This window comes from Daktulosphaira vitifoliae, unplaced genomic scaffold (genome assembly GCF_025091365.1).
Source record: "Daktulosphaira vitifoliae isolate Bord-2020 unplaced genomic scaffold, ASM2509136v1 Scaffold_3, whole genome shotgun sequence".
Classification (NCBI taxonomy): Eukaryota; Metazoa; Arthropoda; class Insecta; order Hemiptera; family Phylloxeridae; genus Daktulosphaira; species Daktulosphaira vitifoliae.
Genome location: NW_026099574.1, coordinates 24,604,999 through 24,622,135, shown reverse-complemented (window position 1 = coordinate 24,622,135; position 17,137 = coordinate 24,604,999). Strand labels below are relative to the sequence as shown.

The 17,137-nt window shown below is 26.4% G+C and overlaps 2 protein-coding genes across 4 annotated transcripts in view; both read right to left on the bottom strand.

The window, feature by feature from the left end:
* Positions 1-170: 170 nt before the first annotated feature.
* Positions 171-3,610, bottom strand: LOC126902208 (elongation factor Tu, mitochondrial-like). 2 transcript variants are annotated; one of them, XM_050679247.1, is made up of 9 exons: positions 3,462-3,610; positions 3,304-3,395; positions 3,173-3,225; positions 2,286-2,490; positions 1,535-1,701; positions 1,191-1,476; positions 907-1,125; positions 546-843; positions 171-484 (listed from the first exon to the last, which is right to left on the bottom strand). In XM_050679247.1, the coding sequence occupies exons 2-9, from the start codon at positions 3,344-3,346 to the stop codon at positions 289-291; spliced, it is 1,467 nt and encodes a 488-aa protein (XP_050535204.1). In that variant the 5' UTR covers positions 3,347-3,395; positions 3,462-3,610; the 3' UTR covers positions 171-288. The 2 variants fall into 2 exon arrangements, with proteins under 2 accessions (XP_050535204.1, XP_050535203.1); XM_050679246.1 differs by having other exon boundaries at positions 3,304-3,554.
* Positions 3,611-5,816: 2,206 nt separating this feature from the next.
* LOC126902204 (uncharacterized) overlaps positions 5,817-17,137 on the bottom strand; it is a 39,015-nt gene continuing 27,694 nt past the window's right edge. The window contains exons 2-12 of one of the 2 annotated variants that reach the window (XM_050679237.1): positions 15,542-15,781; positions 14,363-14,518; positions 13,105-14,181; positions 12,803-13,050; positions 12,294-12,721; positions 10,430-11,083; positions 10,019-10,302; positions 9,307-9,905; positions 9,107-9,246; positions 8,612-8,681; positions 5,817-6,172 (exon numbers count right to left, since the gene is read on the bottom strand). In XM_050679237.1, coding sequence (XP_050535194.1) covers positions 6,121-6,172; positions 8,612-8,681; positions 9,107-9,246; positions 9,307-9,905; positions 10,019-10,302; positions 10,430-11,083; positions 12,294-12,721; positions 12,803-13,050; positions 13,105-14,181; positions 14,363-14,518; positions 15,542-15,730 — 3,897 coding nt within the window. In that variant the 5' untranslated portion in view covers positions 15,731-15,781 and the 3' untranslated portion in view covers positions 5,817-6,120. The remainder of the gene's footprint in view (positions 6,173-8,611; positions 8,682-9,106; positions 9,247-9,306; positions 9,906-10,018; positions 10,303-10,429; positions 11,084-12,293; positions 12,722-12,802; positions 13,051-13,104; positions 14,182-14,362; positions 14,519-15,541; positions 15,782-17,137) is intronic. The other variant, XM_050679238.1, reaches the window with a different exon arrangement.

Below are 17,137 nucleotides of genomic sequence, written 5' to 3'. Positions count from 1 at the left end.
ACATGTCTAGAAATTAAACATGCTCCCTACTTTATGCCTTGATTACTTCAAAAATAGTTGATTAGTAATTTGTTAATCTTAAAGCTAATACATCAATGTAAAATTATATTATTATTATATTAATTAACATAGTTTTATTTAAATAATCAATCGATAAACTAAACATTCAATCGTAGAAATACAAAAACTAAAGTTTTTTATTCATAATAATATCCATCCTGGGCTATTCATAGCACACTAGTTTTATTTACATTCTGTTAATAAGAGCACTGAAAAAAATTGTCTTATTTATGCTCCAGATGTTTCAGCAGCTTTCCTCTTTTCTCTTGCTTTTTTGCCTTCTGTTAAACTTCTTCTTTCTTCTTCTAATAGTCTTTTGTTGACTCCAGTTATAACTCCAGTGCCAACAGTTTGACCAGCTACACGTAAAGTAAATCTTTGTCCTTGTTCTAGGACCATTGGTCTGATCATTTTCAACTCGATGCTATCAAGACATTAATGTTAGACTTTTAGTTTAACAATAATTTACAGTTAATGTAAAATACCTGCAATCTTCCCCTGGCATGACCATTTCTTTTCCAACAACATTTAATTGAACAGCACAATCCCATGTTTTAGAGTACATTTGTAGCTGTTGGTAAGGTATAAGAGGTTTGCCATTGCCTCCTTCATCTTTAGTCAAAACGTAAATTTGAGTAGTTACATTATCTTGCATTTTTACACTACCAGGTTTTGCTAATACCATTCCACGCCTTAAATCATCTCTTTTAGTACCTTTAATTAGAGCACCAAGTTGATCTCCAGCTTGGGCTTCCTCTAAAATTTTGTGAAACATTTCAATACCTAAAAATAAAAGTAAATTAAATAAAAATAATAATTTTGAAGACATGAACATAATAAATTTACCAGTAATTGTAGACTTTATAACTTTATTGTAACCCACAAATTCGCATTCATTTCCTTTTTTAATAATACCTCGTTCTAATCTACCAGTAACTACAGTACCACGACCAGGTATAGAATATACATGCTCAACTGGTAGCATAAAAGGCTTGTCCAAGTCTCGAACAGGTTGTGGTACATATTTATCGACTTCATCTAATAGAGTTTCAATTGCTTTTTGACCTTTAAAATAAATTTAGAAGTCAATAATTACATAATATGTATATTTTTATACAGTGTTATAGTACCTATTTCAGGTTCTCGTCCCTCCAATGCACATAAAGCTGATCCTTTGATAACTGGTAAATTTTCTCCATCAAAACCCATTTCAGTGAGTAATTCTCTAATTTCCATTTCAACTAACTCAACCATTTCAGTATCAGCTGCATCAACTTTGTTAATAAAAACAATGATGTGACCAATACCAATTTGTTTAGCTAACAACAAATGTTCTCTTGTTTGAGGCATAGCACCATCTGTAGCTGCTACTACTAAGATAGCTCCATCCATTTGGTTAGTTCCTGTGATCATATTCTATAAAAAATTTAATGATTAGCAAATAACAATGAAATTAAAAAATATCTTTAAGTACTTTAATATAATCAGCATGACCAGGGCAATCAGTATGGCTGTAATGTCTTGCTTCTGTTTCATACTCAACATGAGCAACATTAATTGTGATTCCACGAGCTTTTTCTTCAGGTGCATTATCAATGTCTGCATATTGCTTCATTTTTGCCATCTTTTTTGAAGACAAAACTATTAAACAAAAAAAATCCATCATTAAAAATGAATACAATCCAAAAATATAAAAATGATTTTTGAGAGAAAGTGGTTAAGTCAAATTTTGAAATTTTAGGTCATTTAATTTACCAAATGTATTAAAACATTTCTTATGAATTTTGCTATATTAATGTTTGTTTTCAAAAGCAGTTAAAGTTTTTTTTTATGTTATTTGAAATTGAAAAGTTTCATTAACTTTTACATAAATTCAAAAAATATTATAACATACATTATTATTGTAGTCCAAAAGTGTAAACAAGTTATTTAAAAATAAAAGTACTACAAAATAGTCACTGAATCAAAAATTATAAGATTTACCAAAACATGCGAGACCATTATGTATATTTTCAAACCAAAAAAACATTACATGTGTTTGTGAAATAATCGTTTTAGTTGATGTGATGCTACCTTTAAAATTTTTATCAAAGTTTGGAAAAAAAATGTTTAACAATATTAAATTTCAAAAAAAAAAAATTATAACTTTAAGTAAAAACTAAGTTTATTGGAGTATATAAATTGATAGTAAGTCTATAAGAAAACCTTTTTATTTATTTTTTTACTTTTAGTAATAGCAGCTGTTAATGTAGTTTTGCCATGGTCTACATGCCCTATTGTACCAATATTACAATGAGGTTTTACACGTTGAAAAACTTTTTTTTCATTTGGAGCAGCATACATTCTAGCATGACCAACAACTGTACCAATAACTGCATTTCTTCTATGAAGAAAATCATTCATACATCTTTGAAGTGGTACATTGCACCTCTAAAAAAAAATAATTATTTATCTATCTGTTACAACTCTTCTACTACCAAAGTGTATAAATGTAAATAACTTTTAAAGTACTAATCCAAAACTTCTGTTGACCTGTAATTTTCTAATTACAAATTTCATCCAATACATTAGATCAAATCAAATTACATCTAACTTTAATGCATAGGAACTTATTTAACTCTAAATGGTCAATACCTTACATTTTTTTTTCATTCTTGGTTTCATATTTAAATTTTAATTGTAATTTTTCATTTGGATATTTTTATTTTAATAAAAAAAGTTTTTTGCAGGTTCCTTTTATGGGTAAAATAAGTTCAACTATACTAAGATAGATTGAAGTAGTTAAAATGAGATAATTACAATAGAAAAGTCTTACATAATTTATTGAGGTAATTTAAAAAATTTGAATAATCAAATAAATCTGATAAGCATAAAATGAAATACTAAATGTTATTACATAAATTCTAATAGTTTAAACAAAATATTTGAATATTAATAAACTATTTAATTAATACTTATGATATTTTAGTATAAACACATACAAACACGTAGGAATTTTTAGGTAAAATAACTAGATATATCTAAAAATATAAGCCAACATTTATTTTACAATTTAATTTAGCTGAGTATGACTTAAATTACAAGCAATAAAATTTATATAAATTGTGCTTACATGTAATGTTTGAATACACCTTGTAAGATTCGAAGCAGACCGATTACGGGGCACTGTAACAAATTAATGCGTTTTTTTATTTAAATATCAGGTAAAATTAATTCATTATATCATATTTTAAATATTCTCACATGTGTAACAAATCAATTTAGATGATTTTAATATAGTTGCCATTGAAAGGGTTCCGCGATCGTAAATAGATAACCTCAAGAATATATTTTATCTATGTTAAATAGTTTTATTAAAAATTGTACAAAAATTAACTCTTCAATTATATTAAAACACTTACTTCAAGAACGTGAAAATCTTTATCAATATTTTAGTAAAGTAAAGTAAATTAATTCTAAGCTTCTGCGTTTGTCTGATAGGCGGCTATTCTAATTTCCGGCTCACAATTGCTATACATGTGATTTCGTAAAACAGAGTTATCCTAAATACTATCAGTTTAGTATTCTTTTCCATGAGAAACAGCTGATTGAAAATTATTCTAATTCGCTTCAATTGTATTCCTCAAATCATTCGAGTTCTCTCAATAATTTAAATGAAATCAAAATTTTCAAATTACGTTTCTACTATCTAACATAACTAAATATAAATAATATAAACAAGTGACTAAAGTGAGGGACGGAGTGGGACAAAGTCCCCCTTCTTATTTGGCATTCAATTTAACGTCCCCTTTAAATCAAATCCCAAAATTCCGTGGAAACGCTTTAGTTTTAAGTTCTGCAGAGTGGAAAACGTTAATATAAAAAATTTATTCAAATAGTCAAAATTTCAAAATTGTTAAAAAAAAAATATCTGTAGAAGAACTTAAATTATAAAATTGCTAAGAATTTTATGATACGACCGTGGTAATATAAGTACTTGTTTTTTTTTGTATTATTCAAAGGTTTAATTAATTCTTTAATTTAAGTTTAAAAAACATGTAATTAATTTGTGACTACATATGGAACTAAAAGACTTATTATATTAAGGGTTATAAAGTTATAGAAATAAAAATTTAAGGTGATATAAACATTTGTTATATTAATATATCTACCAAGGTTGTTGATATATTTTTAATTTTTTTTAAATTTTATAAATTAAATTAGTATATTTGTTAATTCATTATTTTATGTGTAGATACCTACCTAGATTGGTTACTGTTAATGTTTTTTTTTTTCTCAATTTGTTTCTGTTATAGTATAATATTTAAAACTTAAAAAAACTGTTGGGTATTGATTTTCAAAATAAATTAAAATTTTAATACTGACTTTGTGATGTTTTGAATAACATTCATTTCTAATTAATTTTAAATGAAATAACAAAAATTGTATAAGATACTAATTTACTCATTTATTGAAAAAATTTTTTTTTACTAATTAAGTATATTTGCTTATTATGATCAATATTATTTTTAACCTTTGAGGGGAGACAATTCGGTGTGGCTCGGAACGCTCCTCATTTTTTAGGAACTATAATCCCTGTTCGTAGTTTTTTCCACTTTAACCAGTGATATAAACTAAAACTTATTTATTTGTATATTAGAAAATACTAGTAACATAATTTCTTAATGTTACTTTTATAGACATAGATAAAGAATAGATCCTTTCTATATATTTAATCAGAGTTGTTAAAAAACATGATTAAAACAAAATCCTGTTTAAAAAGTCACATGAGACCAATGTACATTTTGAAATATTTGATAAAATAATGAGTCAGGCCATTATTTAATAATTAGTTTATTAGTTAATTAATTTGTCGGCTCTAATATTTTAATCAATTTAACATTTTAATCAGTTAAATTGTATTTTTATTGTGTAGAATTAAGAAAAAAATCGTAAATACTTATCGTCTTTATAAATTTAGGCATAGTAATAATAATTATGACTATTTTATTAAGTAACAATTATTGTCGTTGAAACAAAATTAACATATATTTGATTTTTATGTAAATAATAATTATTATTTTAATAAATTAAATTAATATCCTTATTAATTTTATACTTAATAAGATTAAAAACATTTTCTATATTTGTTTTAAAATTATTAATTTAGTTATAGATAAGTTAGGAGGTATTAGCTCTTAACTCACTCTCTAATATTTTTTCCCCAAAATTCTGTTTTCTTTTAAAATCATTTCAATAGGTCATAAAAATATTGTTGAATAAAAATTAACTTCTTACATTTCTATTTGCTAGTGGTAATCTCTCACAAGTTCATTGAAAAAATAATATATATATATTGATGAGATTATTTTTAAAATTCTTAATTAATAAACATTTCACCTCAAACAGCTACTCGTTTAATTTTTTCGTCTACAATTGATGGAGTTTAATCATTTTGTTCTAGAGAAAGGAGAAAGGTTCAAGTTTTACTACGTAAGTAAAAATGTTCTTATAAATGTGTATGTTTTCAAAATTTCTAAGTGTTTTTTTGTAAAAGTTAATCAAATTGACTTAAGTATATTTTTCATGGGATCAAAGAATTATTCTTTGTTATTGTTCTTAAAAAAGTAAAAAACGTAAAAAAATTAATGCTTATATAAATTTTAAACATTTAGCATAAACAAATAGAAAAATAAATTTGGAGGAAGACCATAAAAGAACATATATATATGATTGATATGGTAATCATATACGATTAATACAATTAAAAATATTAATATTTAATGGTAAAATCACACTTTATTTTGTTAATAAACATGTCTTATATAAAAAAGTAACATATCGTATAACAAAATTTTAAATTAATTTAAAAGTTTGTATACATTGCAACAATAGAGAAAAACTACAATTACGAAACATAAAATATTAAAGTAATTTTACCCAAAGTTTTTTATAAACAAATATTATTTATAATGTATAAATTAATATATCTAGTTAGAACCACGTCAATATATTATGAATGGTCAATACACATAGTATAATGTTAATTTAAGTATAATATCATAAAAAAAATCGTAAACTTTAACTTCCTTTAATGCGATTTCTAGTTTCTTCGATAGGATTCTTAGGTTTTCTGTTAACAAAATAAATGTTATATGTGTTAGTTAAGTGTATATACAACGTTATATACAGAGTGGAACGGATCTAACTGACAATTCATATAACTTATGATCAACATAACATTTTATAATTTTATTTTTTTAGTCAATTTTTATAATATAGAACTATATTTAAAATATGTTTTATGTTATTTTTTGGAATTAAAAAAAATATTTTAAAAATTAATTTTTTTTTTTTAATTTTTTTTAAGATTTTAAGATAGTCATTTTATAGATAAGTTTTAAAGAAAAATTTTGATACCAAAAATTTTTATTTTAATTCAGTAGTTACTTTTATACAGCATTTTGAAGTTTGTTAAATTTTAAATTTTTTTACAATTTTTCTATGATATCAAATGTTAGTCAATATTATGTAAAGTATAGAAGTAAACACTTATTACATTATTTAGTGGTAACAGTACGCGATTTCTTTTCCATGAAAATTATTAACATTTGAATAAGCATTTGTAATTGACATGAAAAAACATTTAGTAGTATAATTCAGATTATTAAAAAAAATTATAGAAACATTGTCTAAAACATGTTGAATTTTCAATTAAATAGGTTCATATATCATAAATTGAAACGTGAATAATAGTGAATAAGTGCATTTATTATGAAATTTCCTAACAAAGAATATCCCATAATAATATGATTACAATGATAGAATCACCCAAATGAATAATTGTTATCGCTTTTAACTTCGCCAACCATGGAACACTCGTAGTTGACATACGATAATATTTCTAACTTTTGTAATAAAGATTAGAATAATCATTTCTGTATAAAGCGTGTTAAACGTTATTATTATCCATGGAAAAGAAATCGCGTACTGTTACCAATAAATAATGTAATTAGTGTTTACTTCTATACTTTACATAATATGGACTGACATTTGATACCATAGAAAAATTGTATAAAAAATCAAAATTTAACAAATTTCAAAATGCTGTATAAACGTAACTACTGAATTAAAATAAGAATTTTTGGTATCAAAATTTTTCTTTAAAACTTATCTATAAAATGACTATCTTAAAATCTTAAAACAAATAAATATTTTTTTTAATTGCAAAAAATAACATAAAACATATTTTAAATATAGTTCTATATTGTAAAAATTGATTAAAAAAAATAAAAGTATAAATTGTTATGTAGATCATAAGCAGTGTTGAGAAGGAACTGGTTCCAAAAGGAACGGATTCCTGGAACGAGTTCTTTTTGAAGGAACGAAGCTAGGAACTGCTTCCTTTTAAAATAAAGGAACGAGGAAAATGAACAAATTCCATTTTTTAAGGAACGTGAACGGAAATTACAGTTCCTAAAAATTTTTATAAACATGTTTTAGTGTAGTTTTCTTCGTATCTAGACATTAAAATATCAAGGTATTTTTAGTTGACTTTTGACAATGGAAGTCCCCTATATACCCAGCCGAGATCGTAGGCTGTTTAAATGAATCAATTGACTATAGAGTTATTATCACATGTAGGTATACAGTAAATATTTAATATATGTGTACATATATTAAATAATGCACCGAATATTATCGTCGTTTCTTGTTAACTAATATATGTTAAAGGTTTTGGGTTTTCTGATTTATTATTTCTAACTTATATGAAGACAATAGACATTGGTCGCGTTGACACAAGTCGTTAGCATTTACTACCTTTTTATAAATATAATTTTCGAATACTTTTAGATAAGGAATACTACAAATTTGTTTTGTATTCGACTGCTGATGAAAATCATTGATGACCGTTATCATGATCTCATTGCCACAATTTTTTAAATAACTTGGTTACATAAAAGGAACGAAGAGTGGAACGAGTTCTTATTTTGGAGGAACTGGATCTGGAACAAGTTCCTTCTTAATATAAAGAACTAGGATCTGGAACGAGTTCATATTTTATAAAATGAACGGGGAACGGAACGAGTTCCATTTAAAAAGGAACTTTCCCAACACTGATCATAAGTTATATGAATTGTCAGTTAGATCCGTTCCACTCTGTATAAATACAAAATATTTATATATTAAAATATTTAACTTTATAGTTAATATCTATATAATTGTTTCTATGGGAGCTATTTTGTAAATTATTTTTAATGGGGATTATTAAGCCCCTGCGATTTTTATGTGTTTGTTGTTTGTGTTAAACTGTAGATACTAATAATTAAAAATAATAACAATATAAAAAATAGCAATATTAAAAAAAAATAGCATTTTTGTTTATTTTTAGGAGCTGTTTACACATTAAAGATAAGTTGTGGGGATAAATTTAAAAAGTCTCTGAGACCAGGCCGAAATTGTAACTTATCAAACAATTTGAATTGACAATTTAATTTCATCGCGTCTCAAGGGTACTAATCATAAAAGTATTACATAAATCAAATCCACATTAATAATACTATAAAATTACTTTGAATTAAAAACCCTGGTCGTTATTTTGCTTTGATACTTCGGTTTGTTTTCTTTCTGATCAATAGATTCTGAAAATAAAAATTTTTTAAAACAATATTTATAATCAGTGTATTTATAAAGTTATAAATTATCTTAAAATATGATTAATTTGTCTTTATTATGTTATTGCTCTTATTTTTATTAAATGTTATAAATATTTAAATACTCAAAATTTTATTTGTTTTTGTAGAAAAGTAAACAATGTAATCATGGTCTCCTTAATTTGAATAAAAGAGTTTAGAAGCTCTTTAATTCAAATCTTAGATATAAAGATTTTTAAAGATTAACTAAATTTTTATATGGTAACTAAATACTATTGTAAGTAATATTATTCGTTTACAATAACTAAATATGTTGGAATATTAACTTCATATATTAATGTGGTCGTTTACTTATAAATTAAACAAATAACGCCCAACTAAAATTATAATTAATTTTTTTATTTAATTATTACGTTTAATATCTGATGTTTTGGTTCGATATCTCGTTGTTTGAGTAGAACTGTTTGATACGTTTCCATAGTAAGTTGGATGAACTTTATGTTGGACATTATTTGACTTTAAAGTGTTGTTGGTTTGTGTGCGATTTTGAATTCTGTGAATAATTATTAAAAATCATTATTATGAGAACTTTTACATGAAATTAAAATATTACTTTTTTGTAAAACTTGTTGTAGTTTTAGTGGCGACGCTATTATTAGTTTGCTGTGATTTATTTTTTCTTTGAGTTCTTGGTTTTGTTCGTTGTGTTTCTTCAATTACTTCATCTTCTGAAGAACTAATTTCATCAAGATGTAAAAGAGCTTCTCTACTGTTAGCTCTCTGTAAAAGTCTAGCTGCCCTTTTTTTATTTTTTAATTTCGCATCATCTGGTTTTTTCTTTTTATCGTCAAAATTCGAATGCATTTGAGATTCATCATCTGTGTATCCATTCACCGCTTTTAAGATCTCATCGGCTGCGCGGTTTAATTCTTCAAGTACTGATACTTCTACAGATTCCACGATGTCTTTACAATTTCGTTGTTTGTACGTTGTCACTTTAGACTTATTAAGTTTGGGTCCCAAGTCTTTTGGCATATTGCACCAACTGTCTCTGCCAGTGCTGAAAAGATCTTGATTTCTACTCTGAGAAGTTTTGTCTCTAATTCGTATACTACCTACTCTTGGCCCAATAACACTGGTGGTCGTTTCTTTTTTATCAAATTTTTTTTCTCTTTCTTGGGACGCTATTTTTGGTTGAATTGTCATAGGAACCTAAAAATTTAAATGTTCAAGTTTTACACCGATTAAAGTAATTAATTATAATCAATTACTTTAATCCACAAACAACTTTTATTTTTATTTGATCATTATTAAATAAAAAATACCTGTTTTAGCGAAACACTAGGAGTGCATTTTTTAATTGCTGGTACTGTCAATTTTGATTTTTCTTTTCGATTATCTTGTACAATTTTAACCGGGACTTTTTTACTAGTTTTTTGTGGTATCGCAACAAAATTTTCATCAAGTACTGTCATAGGTACGGTATGAATTTTTACTGGTTGGAACTTGGACTGTTCATTTGACGTTAATTGTTGTTCATGGTTCAACAGTACCGAACTGACGTTTGTTACTGGTGAAAGTTTATCTTCTGATTGTTTGATAAAACCATCTGAAAAATGATTTAGAATTATTTTAACACTGGTGCATTTAAATATTATAATGATTTTCTTTGTTATTTTTACTAGAGGTCGATTAATATTGCACAATTTCTCCTATTACAATTTATAAAAGAGTACCTTGATTACAAAATAAAAGATCATTATTTTGTTCTATGGTAGATATGAGCTTTTTCAGGTTGTCGCATGTATGGGAATAAGGGGAGCAGTCTTGTTCATTTTCATTGCAGTCAGCGGCCATGTATGACCTGACTTCTTCATCAGCCTTTAAACTCTCTTCACTAGTCTCATCCGTACTCATGAGATCTTTTGCGTACTCCAGTCGACCGCGAATTTCATCTCGGGGTTGTCGTACTTTAATAAGCATCACGTGTTTGTTTGTGCTACTGTCTACGATTTGCTGATCGATAGTTTTACTCAGGTCATCCAAGGCAACTAAAACTTCCGGCATTGATTCCGAAGCTTGGTCATGTTTGATGACAGTACATGATTTCAATATGTTAAATTTTCTAAACGCAAGTGCCGAAAAATGTTTGTGATTGGATCGAGGCCATGATGTGCTACTAGCTTTTTGGATTCGACTTTGCATTTTTATATTAATTTCTTCTGTATATGTGCTAGGTTGTTCTGAACGAAATGGAGTATTCATAACCAACGAAGTGGATGCTAGTGTACAGTCGTTGACTTTTCCAGAAGTTGATTCTATAGAATGCGTTTGGGCACCAGATGTACCAATACGGACCAAAAGTTTCTCATGACATTTCACAGCGTTATCTGTAATGTCCCAGATACTATTAATTATTATACTATTCCATCTTTTGTAAATGATCCATGCTTTCTAATATAATTATAGTATTTTACCATGCTGCAAGACACTATAGAGCTGTTCATATAAGCTGCACAAAATGCATTGCATTTGTTTTACTACTGCTATCACTACTGTTTATGACTGAGGCACGTAAGTACAAGAGCACACAACATATATAAAAGCGTAAAACTACATATAATATCACATAAGCCATGCTCAACAATTTACTGTTTTGCCTTGAAAAAAAGTATTTTTTTATTTTATATTCATCAGCTTATTCATCAGAAAAAAAAAATCTACAGGAGAAAATGTGCAATAAAAAAAAAAAAGTATTTACAAATCTTAATTAATGATGTTATCTTTAATTCGGATTGAAGATTATGTTTTAATTTAAAGATTTAATTTAAAGTTATTTATTGATTAAGTTAATAACATACTAGCACCTGAATTTAATTTTTAATGAGAAGTAATTGTTTTTATTTGTAGTAAATAAGTAAAGTTTTTTGAGTAATATTAGTAAACAATTAGTGATGTAATGTAAATTGATATATAAAATATACTGTTATTCTTATAACAGAACACACATTTGTTTATTAAATTAATTTTTTCTACATTTTATAATTTTAAATTTATTTAGTGTGTATATTGAGTTATTAAAAGTTATAAAAGGATTAAAAATCATGTTTGTAATATTTGATGAGTATTTTAGTTTAAAATAATTAAGTAAATGTTATTATAATTCATTTTAAAATTGTTAGTATATTCATAAAAAATTCGTTTTTATATCTGTGTCTCATATCCAAAAGCTATTATATCAAAAAAATGAGCTTTTTTAGATTTTTTATTATTTGTATCAAAAAATTAAGAGTCAGTTTTATTAGGAAGGTTTGTCTTTTGAACTTCAATAATATACCATTGAGAATTTTTCATTTGTTTTTGTTGACCTAAAAAAATGCTAAAAGTGACATATCAGCTTTTGGAAAATAGCTACAAATATAATTTTTTTATGTAAAGCGGATTGTATATTTTTATGATTATTCAGGCATAGTCAAAAACTTAGTATTAAAAAATAAGCTTTGTTTTTAGAGTATTTAATTTGTTATTATCATTAAAATGTTCATTTGAGTAGAAGAACTTATTCAAACCCGTACCATGCTTTAAAATTTAAATTTGTACCTGCAGCGTTGCTGTTATTTTGATTCCAGACTGGTGACTTAGTTTCATTATAAGAGTAACGGTGATATTTTTTAGGATCAGCTGGATCAAAACCGACTGCTGTAGTTTCACCCTCAGTAAAATTAACCCTAGTAGAAAAACCTATAGCTTCTACTTGCTTTACCCTATCAGCCACTGACCAGGAAGCTCGTCGATAGTCTACTGGAGTAGATTCAGTCGAGGAGATCCTCACTTCGATTCCATTATCAGACGCTATACCCAAATTTTCTTCTTTTACATTTTGTTGTTGTGGTTTTAGAATACTTTTTGGTTTATTATCATCTTCATCTGTACTAGATTTATTTTGTTCAATCAATACTATATCATTAGGAGTAACTCCAAAATGATATTCGGGTAATCCATTATTTTTATCGGGTGGTCGATTGTATCTAAAAAAATTTAATTAACGATTAGTAATTTTTAAAAAGAACCAACATTATTTTTTAAGTTAAAGTTCATTATTAAATTACTTTTTTTTTGGTCTGTATATCTGAGCTGGTGCAGGCTTATCTTCCATATCAACAATATTTATCTTTCCCGGGGTAGTATCAAAATGTACTTCTGTTCTACAAAATTCTACTTTTTTACTAGCAACCTTCTTGTCAACATTTTGAACTTTGTCTATTACTTCGCTTACAACAGCTATTGAATGACGTTTGGGAACTTCTTCTTTTTCTAATATTTGGTCTGCATCAACAGATAGTCGTCTTCCAAAAATCTTTAAAATATAATAAATTAAAAAAATATATGTTTAGATAACATAAAATCTTACTTGTTGTTTGTCATTTTCTTTTAAATTTACTGATATGTTTTCACCAAATTTTACATTATCAAAGCAAGTATTTGATTTTGTTCTTAGACTGTTTATGGCTTCTAATATCCTACCTTTTGTCACTAAAGTTGTACTATATGGATTAACTTGGCTGTTATTATTATTAATTTCTTTGTTGGAATATTTTTTAACAAGATCAGCAATACATTCGCGGTCTGTTGATGATTGGCGACTTGAACTTGACAAACCGTTTTCTGTTGAACGGCAAATACCACTATCCGTAGAAGAATCAATTGCTGATAAGTCTGTTGTATATTTGTCGTTTTGATCTGATGCCATTTTTTCGAATCCATAAGACTTTCGTCTATTGTACCATTCTTCGTTTCTATTTAACGTAGATCCTCTGTAATCCAAACTTCTAATATTTGCAACAGGTTTTACATCTGGCTCTATGCCGTCGTCATCTTTACTTTGATCATCATAGTGTTTTAGATTATTTTTAGTTTCGGTTAAACTCTCTACTGTAATAAACGCTGGTTTTTTTAAAGCTGACAAAGGTTTTATCAATTGTTCATCGTCCGTCGACTCTTCTCTATTTATAACATGCAATTTTTTACCTAAAACTTTTTTTAAAACATCTTCTAGTTCTCCAACAACTTTGTGACTAGATTCTTGGACATTTTTAGATTGAGATAGCTGTAATGACCTACGGAATCTAGAAGATCTGTCTAGGTGGTGATCATCAGATTCCGTAGTTTCACTATGTATTTCATCGGTTGAACAACTTTTATAACGATTGAGGTTTGTTGAATTGGAATCACTGTTTTGTTCTTGATGATTATTTGATGTTTCATCGTTATCAGTAGAATCAACAAGTTCAATTATAGGTGAGTTTGATCTAACAGTCTGTGGACGGCGAGTTGGAGGTCTTCTACTACTAATCGAACCACTTCTTCCAATGCTAGCTTTGTTTTTTTGTGAGCTAACATCTAGAGGACTGAATTCGAGATTAAATTGATCAAATTGAGGCTCTTTTTTATCAAATATAGAAGACCATTGTGGCAATCCTGAAATAGTCTAAAAAATAAAATTAACAATTTAAAAAATTAAATCTAAATTTTTATTATTATTTAATACAAACCAATAATTATGTAAACATTTTTGTGCGAGTTATGCTAATAGTATTTATTTTTTGAGTAAAACAAAATATTTATTTCTAAATAATCATTAAAAAACTTTTTGAGAATAAATTATTTACATTAGAATTATGCCAGGAACTCGTAGTACTCGTATGAGATCTGATAACTTGAACCGAACAGCCATCTGTATGCGATTGAAATACTTCGAGTTGTTTTGTTTGTTTTGTTTGCTCTTTACTACCATCAGCTAAATTTCGCGCTCGTGTATTCGTAACCTAAAACCAAAATAAACAACAATAATAACATTATTAATTAAATTAAAATCAAATTATACTTATTTTTATTCGGTTAATGACTTAATCAATGGTTGCATGATTTGACTTTTTTCATTTGTTAGATATGGTATGTGAAATAGCTAGCTGGGTTAATATAGGCATGAGTGTGTACGGTTTTTACGTTTGGCCAATGAACTTTGTGTTAAAATATGGTTAACGAGAGAAAATTGACCTTTATATCTAAACTCTGAGTTAGGGTAATGTCTAACACCAAATTTAGCTAGAACAACTTTAGTTAAATTAATTCCCTCTTAGAAATAAAGTTGTTTCACTATATTTGGCATCTTATATTGCTGATTGAAGTAGAGTATAAAAAATAAATAAATATATATATATATATATACAAATGTATGTATATTATGTCTATAACTTTATAAGTTTTAATATAATAAAACTTTTGTGGACTCAAATATATTTACAATTTTTAATATTTATTGAGCATTTTAATAACAACNGACTCAAATATATTTACAATTTTTAATATTTATTGAGCATTTTAATAACAACAAGAATAAAACTTTACTAAATTATTCATTTTTTTTTACATACATAATGAATGCTCCAACAAATAGTTATTTATCTTTGTTAAATAAAATTATAATAATCACAAGTTTTAAAAATCAGTATAATGATTTTTGAGTCTTATTGTATGGAAAGTATAAATTTTTCTCCTACATAATACATTTTTAAACGTTATAACTGATGTATAGAAATATAAGTATGGATGAGTAATTCTCGTTTAGAAACAGATCAACTATTTTCTCTTTTTAGAGACCATTGGTAGAAATCACAAATTATATGTTCTTTAATTTTAATATAGCTAAAAATTGTATAATATTAGTGAAAAATAGAAACTTCCACACCATGCCTTGTCCTAATTAATCGAATATTTTAACGGGTGGAGTGGTTATGAAACCCCCATAACACAATTGTATCTTTAATAAAAAAAATAGTTGTACATACTTTTCCAAATTTATGTTTTGTATTAGCTGTGTGATTAGTCCATTGATCGGCTTCGACTCTGGCATGTTCCAATATACCAGTCAGTCTGTCTAGTCTTGACCATTCTTGAACGCGTCTTTTAATGTCATTGCCGCCATTAGACGTTTCCGAACCAGTGTTTGAACTTCTAATAAGAGGAATCACCTCCATTTTACTACACAACCACAGTTAATAGCATAAATGCACTTCAAAATGATAAATCTATAAAATAATAATGTATATCGTTACTTTATGGATTATCTTAAATACTTTTTACATTGTTTATAAAAAATCAATAATCTTGTGATAAAACTAGTGTAATAAAATAGCTATATTTAATAAATACGATACAAAAGCTCATATTAATATAATTATTGAAGTACTGTATATGTCCATGGACACCCATTTGAGAGCAAGGGAAATAAAAATTGAGTATATTTTATTTTTAACTAAATGAAACCAATATTATACGTTGTGTTTAAAGTTTAAAATTTATGTTATTGATTATTTTACTATTTTTGTGTATTTTGAAATTAAAAAAAAAATAAAGCATAAAATAAAATCGACAAAAATAATGTTACTATTGAAATTCAATTAATTTTTTATTTTAATTATTATTTTAGGAAAAATTTGGTGGTCAAGGATAAATCAACACTCCTTATATGATACATTAGTAATCGGAACTAATTTTGCTGTAAGGATTTGGTTTTTCAACTTTTCCTCAGTAAAATTTTAAAGAATCATTAATATTGCTTTTAATAACATTATATAATAATGTTATTAATGGCTTATAATAAAAAACTTTCCTCTAAAATACAATTTATAAAATTGTAGTTTTACTCATATATTATTGGTGTTCATAAAATCAGTTGTGGTTTACAGAAATATTTTTGAGTATTACAAGGTACAGTTTGTTACTCCATACTGAATACTACCGTCAAATTACAGGTAAAAGACTAATTTTATTTTAAAAACGATAACTCCATTATGATAAATAAAATAAGAGTAAATTAAGAAAGTAATGTATTAACATAAATCTTACTTTATGAATTTTTATTAAAAATAACAAAATTCATGTTGTATAAATTCATAGTCATTTAAATGCGCCGATGCACATAATAATTATAACAAAATTGGTGATAGTTTTTAGTTTGGTTTTTTATTGTTATTATTATTAAATCAAGGACTGCCGAATTACGCAATAAATCTTTTCTAGCGATTACGTTTGTACTTCGTCATTATTATTACTATTATTTTTTTTTTTTGGCATTTCTGAGTTATATGTCTCGGTGAACGAGTCCAATTGCCTACGCTTCGACTGTAAAGCAGGACGTATGGTTTATTAACATCAGTATTGTACATGGTAGGTAAGCACGTAGTTAAAATAAAATTGAAGGTTTCAACATCAATAACGACGGCTCATTCGCACAGTGGTGTATTTATGGAATGATATGAGTGTCATATCCTCCTCACGACAAAAATAATTATATGGCGAAGATACATTTTAGCTTCGATGCGAAGCTGAGAAGGTATTAATTTTACCATGATGTGTTTATTTTTTTTTTTTTTGTGTCTGTC